General features: G+C 44.1%; 1 protein-coding gene across 3 annotated transcripts in view; it reads right to left on the reverse strand.

Annotated features, from left to right (window-relative positions):
• Nucleotides 1-1,606: 1,606 nt before the first annotated feature.
• The window catches only part of ece1 (endothelin converting enzyme 1), a 28,920-nt gene continuing 18,437 nt past the window's right edge, over nucleotides 1,607-12,089 (reverse strand). For 2 of the 3 annotated variants that reach the window (XM_035387949.1, XM_035387948.1), the window contains exons 11-19: nucleotides 10,930-11,040; nucleotides 9,175-9,273; nucleotides 8,228-8,305; nucleotides 7,818-7,921; nucleotides 7,144-7,254; nucleotides 6,790-6,857; nucleotides 6,384-6,574; nucleotides 4,491-4,586; nucleotides 2,883-3,059 (exon numbers count right to left, since the gene is read on the reverse strand). In XM_035387949.1, coding sequence (XP_035243840.1) covers nucleotides 2,883-3,059; nucleotides 4,491-4,586; nucleotides 6,384-6,574; nucleotides 6,790-6,857; nucleotides 7,144-7,254; nucleotides 7,818-7,921; nucleotides 8,228-8,305; nucleotides 9,175-9,273; nucleotides 10,930-11,040 — 1,035 coding nt within the window. Of the gene's footprint in view, nucleotides 3,060-4,490; nucleotides 4,587-6,383; nucleotides 6,575-6,789; nucleotides 6,858-7,143; nucleotides 7,255-7,817; nucleotides 7,922-8,227; nucleotides 8,306-9,174; nucleotides 9,274-10,929; nucleotides 11,041-12,089 lie in introns of all 3 variants that reach the window. The other variant, XM_035387947.1, reaches the window with a different exon arrangement.

The raw sequence follows: 12,089 nt of genomic DNA on the forward strand, positions 1-12,089 counted from the left end.
TTTGAATTTGCTGGGCCGTGCTGACAACATCCGGCGATTCCAAGCTGGCCCTAAAGGCACGCACCGAGTGCTTCGGTAAGAATACGTGTACCGGTAAACCCCCTAGTACTTATGGTTATAAGTTTAGAGAAATGTGACGTGAATGTCGCTATATTGCCAGTGTGTCGTTTTAATTGTTGCATACCCTTCTGCACCTTGTGTATTCTGTAATGCGAACTAAACGAATTTGCTTTTACTTTGTGATCTGGTCACTGCCGTTTCAATATAATCTGTGATTGTGAATCTATAAATGTTATTGTAAATTGTAAAACGTGCAGAATCTGCATATTCTGTATTATTTAGCGCATAACGTAACCATGCCACAGGTGCATAACAATCCCCTTCAAATGATTAACTGAAAGTTTTGCTCAGGGTATAATTACTTCACATTTCCTCTAGGTTGCAGTATTCTGCTGTGGACAGTAATTAAATCAAACCTCATTGTTCTGGCTCTCAAGAGAGACAAAACAGTATAAAAAAACTGTACATATCACAACTACTTAAACCTACATCAGACCTGTAAAAATAAATAAACAGGAAGTGTCATCTTTTTGTTTAAAAAATAGCCTCTACACAGTAGCTGGTCTGTGCACAAAATGCAGTGGCAGGGCTAAATCATATATTATTTATTTAATTATTTTTTTAAGATTAAGCATCTTAATCACCAAATTGATTCCTCCTGGTATGAAATAACAGCTATGAGGAAATACTTCAGATGCTGAGTAAAAGGAGACTCGGGTGATTTAATTGAGGCTTTTAAATTCATAAAGGGGATCAACAAAGTGAACTACAAGAGATTCTTCAAATTGAGTTCTGTTAGTAGAACAAGGGGACATAAATGGAAATTAGCAAAAGGTTAATTCTGTACACACATTAGGAAGAATCTTTTGGTTCTCTTTTGGTGGTCAATGTGGGGAATAGCCTGCCAGGTCACTTAGTAGAGGCAGAAACTCTGAGGATTTTCAAGACCAAGCTTGATGTAGTGTTAGATGCTATCTAGTCTACAGGTAATCGGAGCACTAGGTACAATTTAGTGAGGAAAATGGCATGCGTTGTTGGGCTGAATGGCCTGTTCTCGTCATTATGTTATGTGACAAATATGAATACAAACAAACTGGGCAACTCAAATTGGGAGAAAACTGAATTTAAAAATTAATGTTCAATAAAAAAGGCCATGAAATGGTTGTTAATAATGACACTGGTTCAGTAGTTCAAATTTTGTTTTGTAACCAAGTTGCTAGTTGTAATCATACTGTGGGGCAAAAGCAGTTGTACAGTAATACAGTAAATCTCTTTATCTAACCTTGACCCTAACACTAACCTAACCCTAATTCCAGGCACAGTACTAAACTAAACGTAACCTGGAAATGTAACATGCAATGCAATTTAGAAATGGAAGTTGCAATTAATTCCAAAAAATAAGTATTTCGCACGGTGTTGAAAAGTCAAGGGATTTTAGAAAAGCAGGAAGGTCATTTGAACAAAACGTTGAGAGTTGTTTAGAGTTTGGGATTGAACTCTACAGGTAAGAGGTATCCTGCAAGTACTGACACCAAAAACCTGTAAATGTGATATGATTAAAACAATCAATTTGGTTTAATGGCTTGAAGTCTTTATACATATTGAGTAAGGCATTTACCCATTGCCAGAGACTGACCCCGTCCGTGTAAAGGCATGCTTGCAGAACATGCTTCAGGAACCCAATGAAAAAATTCAGCATAAGGCCAGTGGGGTCTACCAATAGCAGAATTCACCTGGGATGGGACTGGGGTACACAGAGCCTTTTTTGATGGGTAAAATTGGAACAAAACAGATCAAATAAAAATAACACACAAGTATTTAAAGACATTTTGTCACCTGCCATTTATGGGTAATAATAAATTACCTCACCATGTCTGACCAATGGCAAGACTGCATTTAGTCTCTATAGTAAAATACATTCCACTGAATTCCCAATTATTGCAGTAAATAAAACAGTAAATAAAATATGACTGACATCTGTTTAATAATTTAAAAATGCAACCATCAAAAGCATCTGTCTAATGCATTTTCTCTGTTAAATCTTAAATGAAAACTTATCTAGGGAAAAATGTACAGACAGTGCCACAGCATGGTTCATGTGCAAGTATTAAATTTTAGGCCTCTTTGGATTCAGCTCTTCAGAAAAAAGCAGTAAAATGTGATGTTCCCACAGGCAGATTTCAGCCTCAGTTGGCTTAGTGCACTCTTATGATAATGGCGCATTACGCTTTGCAGATCAATGAATGTACAGACAGAAGTGGCAGTTAATTATGAGTACTGAAACATCAGCAGGTACAGTATGTGCACAAGCTACTTACAATGAAAGGAAATTCACACCTGCTGTTTTAGCATTAATCTTTTCTTAAATACGTTATTTAAGTGGCTCTGAAACAAACTGCATTCTCCTGCATTGTGAAAAATACAGCTTTAAGAAATAACTGCAGCCAAGGGATCAACTGCAAGAGGACACCAAAATGAATACAAAGGCAAACAATAAATATTACTTCCCATTTTGTAAAAAAACAAATAAACCTGAACAGCAGACAAATTTGCAGTTTTTTAAATCTCTTTTCTGTCCAGTGCTTAATGTTCCTCTTCTCTTCAGAACAAATGGAGACATTTTCACAGTTCTGTTAGAAAAATAGACTTTTTTTTTTAAACAAAGCTTTTCTTCTTGAAGAAGAGAAAATGGGGGTCCTCCAGCCAAGGTACCCAAATGCTTGACTGGTTGGGGGAGGTTTGAGCACGGGGGCCACAGGCTCATCACACGCAGCGCCCCCATGGCGTTCGGATGCCCTGGCCCTCGCTGTACATGCTGGGTATCACCACAGCTCACACTTGTGGCGGGGGTTCATGGGGCTGCCCTCTCTGCAGTGGAAGTGCTCAGAGAACTGGCGGGAGTTGGAGACGGAGCCGATGACCCGGAACCTGGACGGGCTGTGCGGGTCTGTGATTACACCCTCATGAGAGCTCTCTGGTGTCCTGACTGAGCACCAGACCTGTCGTCACAAACATCATACACACACACATCATACACACACACACACATCATACATCACACACACACACATCATACACACATACATACATACATACACCATACACACACACACATCATACACACACGCACACACATCATACACACATACATCACACACACAAACACACATACATACATACACCATACACACACACATTACACACACACACACACATCATACACACATACATCACACACACAAACACACATACATACATACACCATACACGCATCATACATCATGCACACACACACACCATACACACATCATACACCATACACACATACGCACACACCATACACACACATCATACACAGATCATACACACACATGTACATCATACACACACAATCATACACACACACACACCATACACACAAACCACACACACACACATCATACACACATCATACATACACACACACACATCATACGCGCACACACACACACACACACATCATACATACACACATACGCACACACACACATCATACATACACACGCACACACACACACACACATCATACGCACACACACACATCATACACACATACACATGCACACACAGACATCATACACACACACACACACATCATACAAACACACATTATACACACATACACATCATACATACACACGCACACACACACATCATACACAGGCATCATACATACACACGCACACACAAACCCACATTATACACACACACACACGCACACACACATCATACATACACACACATCACATCATACACACACACACATATATACACGCATCATACACACACATCAAAAATACACACACACATCATATACACATGCACACACACACACACATCACACATCATAAATACACACACATGCACACACGCACCATATACACATGCACACACACACACATACATCATACACACACACATATATACACATCATACACACATCAAAAATACGCACACATGCACACACACGCACACACACATCATACATACACACACACATCATATACACATGCACACACACACACACACACATCATACAAACACATCACACAAGCACACACATTGTACACACACACACACAGTTAGATTATACAATAGACAGTCAAAAATCCTGTAGTAAAATCTCCGAACCAAAGGCCTTTGTTTTAATGACCAGGAATGCACACAACGCATTTAGATTTTATTGAGATTGTTTTTCCTTTTTGCTTTGCTCATGGTCCATGAACTCAAGGCCTCATCCAATGCCTTCTCCTAGACTAGGCTTTGTATGTCCACAAGGGGGAGCCAGCATGGAACATATTGTGGCCCTGTGTCTTGTGAGTAGCTCACAGAAGCTAGCAGACTTCTGAACAGAGCAACGACACTAAAGGAAATGGTAAAAACTCACAAACCTGTGCAAATCCAACAAAGAACAGCTGGCGGTTGGTCAAGCCCAGGGCTGGCAGCACAGTCTCTTCTCCATTCTGTCTGATCCAGCTGTCATAAGCCTGCAGAAGAATGACCACCATGCAGCACATCTCAACTCAGCCCTCACAACTGAAATTCACCACAACAACTATACACACACACAAGCACACACACACACACACGAGCGCACACACAAGCGTGCACACATACACACACAGGCACACATACACACACAGGCGCACATACACACACGAGCATGCACATGTCCACACACACACGCGCGCACATACACATGAGCACACACACACATACACACACACACAAACACGCACACGTCCACACACACAAACACACGAACACACACACATACACAAACAAACACACACACAAGCACACACATACATACACACGAGCACACACGCACACACGAGGGCACACACACACACACACAGTCCGGTACTGCTATCCTTGTGAGGACTTCCCATTGACTACATTCATTCCGTAACCTCTAACTCTAACCACAAAAACTAAATACCTAACCTTAACCCTAACATTAACACACGTCCACAAACACAAGCACACACACACACAAGCGCACAAACACACACACACACGAACACTCACACGTACACACACACACGAGCACACACATACACAAATGAGCACGCACGAGCACACACACACAAACGCACGCACGCACACACTGAAACATACCTTGGCTGACCATATGGTTTGCCTGTCTGCTCTGTAACCTATGACCTTTCCTCCAAGGGAAAGAATGTGCGAGTGAGAGATCTGCTGGAGGGCGGGGCGTAGGCTGATCTGAGCCACCTGTTACATCACAAAACCCAGACTTTCCACTGGGTGTGGCAGGAGATGACCCACAGTACCCTGTGCGGATGACTACGTTGGTATAGCACAGGGTTTCCCAAACTTTTTCCTTCCGTGGCACACTTTCCAAATTTACAGAATCTCATGGCACACCACTCTCAAAAGCATAAAAAATAAACACCCTGCCTCCCCCCTCCACACACGCACGCACGTAGGCCTAAATGTTCTTTTGGGGTTTTAATTAAGTGATATGAATTTTAATTACATTTATTTTGGTTTTTGTGAATGGGATTTGTTCATTTAAGTTTTTTAAATTCATTTGAACATTAAAATTTTTTTAAAGGATTTTTCAGACTGCACACCTGACCTCGCCTGAGGCACACTGGTTGGGAAACGCTGGTATGACCCATCACTGACCCCTGTGTCAGTGATGATTACTACATGCCCGCCATGGCTGTAGTTTTGAGGAAGGAGGAAAGAGAAATGGTTGAAAGAATAGAAACTAAAAAAAGGTCATTAACCAAATATTCCTCAGAGTAGAAGCAGGCTTCTACTGTCAGGCTGTGGATGAAAAGGGGAATGCTCCAGTACTGTTGATCAGCTGAGGAACTTCAGCTGCTTCTCCAACCTGGAGCCTTTCCTGTAGACCCTCCTACCCTTTCCACTCTAATCTGTGTGGACCTTCACTGTCGTCTTGGCAACTAGATGAACCACAGCCTGTCTTGGGTGTCGCAGCCAGATTTAAAGGTTGAATAAGAACTATTTAGCCTGTCAGCAAGTGACTTCATAACAGCAGTTCATTGCACACAAAAGTAGGACAGAAATGAAGCTAAGCTGAATGTCTGTTTAGCCACTTCTGTACATCAGTGAATGAGGGCTTTCCCTTGTCATACTGGCAGATATCAGCTTATTGTCTGGTCTCTGGTATAACTCAAGCAGATAAATCATAACATACTAAAACAAAAGATTTTCGCAGCATTTTAGTAGTCCTCAGAATAATGAGAGGGCAAAGGTAGTCGCTAACCCTAATGCACACGTGTCCTCACCCTGTAGGCTGCCTTCAGTCCGCCGTTGTCAGCGATGTTCTCTCCCAGCGTGTGTTTTCCATTCAGGGGCTCCTGGTTGATGCTGTAGTTGCTGTACTGCTCCACCATGCACTGCGTCTGCTTCTTGAAGGCCTCCACAGAGGAGTTCTTCCACCATGAGCGCAGGTTCCCATCCTTGTCATACTCCCTCCCTGTGATGTAACACAGGGTAATCTCTTACTGCGGTCCACAGTGGGCGGGGTTATGATTTCTCATTGTGATGTAACACAGGGCATTCACACACAGCTGTCTACAGTGGGCGGAGTTATGATTCCTAATTGTGATGTAACACAGGGCATTCACTCACAGCTGTCTACAGTGGGTGGGGTTATATTGGGAGTCATTTGGTACTGTGGGATAGTCCTACCTTGATCATCGAAAGCATGGGTGAGCTCGTGACCCATGACCACACCAATGCCCCCAAAATTCATAGCCCTGAAAATGCAAATTTACATTAAGCAAAAAAGGCGAACACATTACACATCTGCTCAGTTCTGAGCCCAAACATACATATTAACGTAGTAGAGATGTAGCTGTAGGAGACGAGTGGTAGTGGGGGAGTGGAGAAAAGGAGTGGAGGACTGAAATGTAACTGGGACGCATTCCAAGAGTGACCTCGGGAAAAAAAAATCATGACCTCTGAATGACCTCTGTCCAATAAAGTATGACCTCTGATCCCTGGAATGAGGGCATCTGAAGAGCAGGAAGTAAAAGTGCTTACTTTGGCCATGCAGTACTGTAGAAGGGCGCCTGCAGGATCCCAGCAGGGAACACCATTTCGTTCTTGGTGGGGTTGTAGTAGGCATTCACTGTGGGTGGGGTCATGCTCCACCTGTGGGAGGGGATGTGGGATAAAAATGATACTGATCCTGTTCCCTCACTCTCCTATCCAATCAGTGATACTGATTCAGTTCCCTTACTCCCTTATCCTATCAGTGAAACTGATCCTGTTCCCTTACTCCCTTATCCAATCAGTGAAACTGATCCTGTTCCCTCACTCTCCTATCCAATCAGTGATACTGATCCTGTTCCCTCACTCCCCAATCCAATCAGTGATACTGATTCTGTTCCCTTACTCCCTTATCCAATCAGTGAAACTGATCCTGTTCCCTCACTCTCCTATCCAATCAGTGATACTGATTCTGTTCCCTTACTCCCTTATCCAATCAGTGAAACCGATCCTGTTCCCTCACTCTCCTATCCAATCAGTGATACTGATTCTGTTCCCTCACTCCCCTATCCAATCAGTGATACTGATCCTGTTCCCTCACAGGGATCAGTAGCGCTTGTGGTCTGAGTGCTGGTCATGGCTGAGCGTTGATGGAGAGATGGAGCAGAAGGGGTTGGACGTGGCGGTCAGCCCATGCCCCGCAGGACACCAGCTGCCACACTCACTGGTCTCTGTTGGGAGCCTTCCTCAGCTGGTCGGCCGTCACTCTGGCTGAGAAGTTGTAGTACTGCATGACGTTTTGGAAATAGAGGTCTGATACCACTGCCAACTGCCAAAGAAGAGTCCCATTAGACCTAAGCCCAATGCTGCAACTGATGAACTGACAAATCCATACACACATTCTGCATTTCACACTGTCCTATGCAGGCTAGTGCGGTAAAGGAAAATGTAGCTGAAATGCTACCCATTTAGTGGGAACCTTTCATTTCATGAAATGAATTAACCAGAGACCAACTCTGAGAAGCATGTGGCCTTAGGATGCATCACAAGGAAGTTTGAACAAAGCAATGTTCCAGTGTGTGTGTGTGTGTGTGGGGGGGGGGGGGGGGGGGGGGGGCGTCGGTGCTGTATTTACATCATTGAACACTTTGTCCAACTCCTTGGGTTCCATTATAAACTTTGGATATCCAATCATGTTGTAGATTGCATCCGCCTGGAAATGAAACAATGAAACATTTAAAACATTTAAAAATGAAAGCCGTACCAATGCACTACCACCAGGTGGCAGTGACAAGCCAACACTCCAAGCAAAGCGGGCCAGTCTACTGTGACCGCACTCAGGTCCTTCAGTTTGAAGAGATGAGAGCTACATTCCCTGAGGAAACCATTTTATTTATCAGTTTAATCTGCAGGTCACAATACCCCACAGAATACCATTATCACACACTGTAAACTGACAGTAGATAACTTTAACCTATATGTCAATGTGACAACTCAGTCAGCCAATAGGAGATTTTGTTTGAGTTAAAGAATTGACCACCCAGTGCTGCTCAGAGATAGTGGTCCTACAATGTTACGTTACATTGTATAGATTCCGATATGAACAGCCGTAGCTTCCAACCACCAACAGGAAGCTGAGACTTAACATTCAAATGCCAGCCTGCCATTTTGGTCCCAGGGAAGATATTATTGGGTGTGATACACAGTGTTGCTGTCAGCAGTTACACAGTAAAAACTGTGCAGTAAATCCAGTTACACAGTAAAAACTGTGCAGTAAATCCAGTTACACAGTAAAAACTGTGCAGTAAATCCAGTTACACAGTAAAAACTGCAGTAAATGCAGTTACACAGTAAAAACTGCAGTAAATCCAGTTACACAGTGAAAGCTGCAGTAAATGCAGTTACACAGTGAAAGCTGCAGTAAATGCAGTTACACAGTGAATGCTGCAGTAAATGCAGTTACACAGTGAAAGCTGCAGTAAATGCAGTTACACAGTGAAAGCTGCAGTAGATGCAGTTACACAGTGAAAATGATGCAGTTACACTGTGAAAGCTGCAGAGCAAATGGCATCCATATCCCACCTTTTGTTTGGCTGCCTTCTTGGTTTCAGGGTCCATCCAGCCGACGTGTTGCAGGCTCTCCTCAAAGGCCTGTTTGATCTGGGAGACCATCTCTTCTGCCTGGAGAGCATGCACAGGACAGAGCAGGGTCAGGACAAGGTGAATGCACACTGTGGAGTTCCATGCACAAGGCAGAGCAGAGTTAGGACAGGGTGAATGGACACTGCAGAGTTCCATGCACAGGGCAGATCAGGGTCAGGACAGGGTGAATGGACACTGCAGAGTTCCATGCACAGGGCAGATCAGGGTCAGGACAGGGTGAATGGACACTGCAGAGTTCCATGCACAGGGCAGATCAGGGTCAGGACAGGGTGAACGGACACTGCAGAGTTCCATTCACAGGGCAGATCAGGGTCAGGACAGGGTGAATGGACACTGCAGAGTTCCATGCACAGGGCAGATCAGGGTCAGGACAGGGTGAATGGACACTGCAGAGTTCCATGCACAGGGCAGATCAGGGTCAGGACAGGGTGAATGGACACTGCAGAGTTCCATGCACAAGGCAGAGCAGAGTTAGGACAGGGTGAATGGACACTGCAGAGTTCCATGCACAGGGCAGATCAGGGTCAGGACAGGGTGAATGGACACTGCAGAGTTCCATGCACAGGTTAAACACCAAAGCTCAAATAAGTGAACCCTGGAGTCCAAAAGCAGGGTGGGAAGGGGCTGCTTCCTCCTTCAGGTGCCATGAATTTGGAACGCATACGCTGCTATAGGGCAGCAGAGATTCTGACAGCCTGCTTCTCTGCAGGGAAATATTTTGGATCCACTAAGTTTCCCAATACCCTTGGTACACAGGATACTAAGGGTGTAGTCCTTAAATTCAGAGAGAAATAAACTTTCTGATATAAAAAACAAAGTAAAAAACAGGTGGGGTGTTTAAATGTTAACCATTTTAAAGAAGTACCATGGTGATTTTCACACTTTCTCGGTTTTGTGTGCTATTTGCACAAGAGGCATTGAAGAAACACAATGAGTAAAGTATTACATATGTCCATTCTGTATTTTTGGAGAAATATGCGTTTTAAATTTATCATCCTATTTTCAACCGGTCGAGAAAGTTGTCAACTTGGTGCGTCACGAATACAATAACCACTCCCCTTTCCACGCCCTGTAAACCCATGGATAACTCGAGACCCATAGTTTGCACCGCTGGTTTACAGGCAAGACAATGCAAATATTTGACTAACGTTAGGTTCACTTAAATTAGAGTGCCTTTTAAGGACTATTAGATTATTTCTGGTTATATTCATTTAGCTAGCTAGCTAACCTTAGCTAGCTAGGTAGTTTGCTTTCATAAGGCAATGTTATCGATAACGTTAGCTAGCTAGTTTGCTTATATGAGGACGTTATAGTAGTCCTTTTATCTTAACTTGGCTAGCTAGATAGCAAAAATTATAATTGGATATAAGTCAACGTCCTTACCTTAGCTATCTATTGATACTTGATATACTACTAAGCTAGCTAGCTTGTGAAAATTCAGTCTCCCAAAAAGAGCGCGTATCATGGGGGTAGCTATGGTAACGGGGCATGGTCTGCCAATCATAGCTAACTGACAGTTCTCATTACCACGCCCAGACGGTTCGGGTGAACTTTTAAGGCCTCCTAAATCAGAGCAATTAATAAGTGGGCAAGTTTCTTTGCTAGCGGTTTTGGATAAACATTTTTGACTGATGTACTGGAGCGCATGCGTTCTGCTCAAAGCAGGAGACTCACCACGGCCTTGCTACCCTCAGCGAAGGTGGCTTTGACAAACATGGCCCCCAGAGCGAAGCCCAGGGCGCTATCGGTGTCGCTAACGCACAGCTTCCAGCGAGGCATGCAGCTCTGAAACGACAAACACAAACGTAAGCATCCACAGACCAATACTGATACACCTGCCCTAGTGCTCAAACATGCAAACAGAGCAACATACACATGTTTAATACTGCCCTGAACATGGTGTATTAACACTGATACTGACAGATTAAGATGGAGGACATCTGAGCCTCCTAACACAAATAACAACATGAAATGTTCAGTCCCGGAGCTCGGTGTGAATCGCCATTCTGCCAGCCACATTCAACACAGGAGCAGTCTGAATACCAGACCATGGGGCCCATCCACACATTGGAATAGATACCAGACCATGGGGCCCATCCACACTGGAATAGATACCAGACCATGGGGCCCATCCACACACTGGAACAGACACCAAACCGTGGGGCACATCCACACACTGGAACAGACACCAGACCGTGGGGCACATCCACACACTGGAACAGACACCAGACCGTGGGGCACATCCACACACTGGAACAGACACCAGACCGTGGGGCACATCCACACACTGGAACAGACACCAGACCGTGGGGCACATCCACACACTGGAACAGACACCAGACTGTGGGGCACATCCACACATTGGAACAGACACCAGACCGTGGGGTCCATCCACACACTGGAACAGCACCTTAACAGATACCAAACTATGGGACCCCTAATCTGGGAACAGCTATAACAGGATAAGCCTCCCAGCAACCCTGAACCTACACACTGTTCACACAAGCGCTCTCCTCTGGTATTTAAGACATATGAAACTATCACTGTAACACACTGTGTTGGAGTGATATGCTGTTTATGTTTCAAAGCAAAGGCTTTTGGGCTTGCTGCTCTGCTGAAGCTGCCTATCCGTTTTTTTTTTGTGTGCCATCTTTCTCCCATTTTCTCCCCAATTTAGTCATTATACCAATTCCCCGTATCACAGTCCTGGTCGTGGTGCTATCACATGCCTCCTCTGATACATGGAGTCGCCAGCCTGCTTCTTTTCACCTGACAACGAGGAGTTTCACTGGGAGAGCGCAATGCGCGCGGAGGTTCACGCTATCTCTCCCAGA

Source organism: Anguilla anguilla, chromosome 13 (assembly GCF_013347855.1).
Source record: "Anguilla anguilla isolate fAngAng1 chromosome 13, fAngAng1.pri, whole genome shotgun sequence".
In the NCBI taxonomy this organism is placed as follows: domain Eukaryota; kingdom Metazoa; phylum Chordata; class Actinopteri; order Anguilliformes; family Anguillidae; genus Anguilla; species Anguilla anguilla.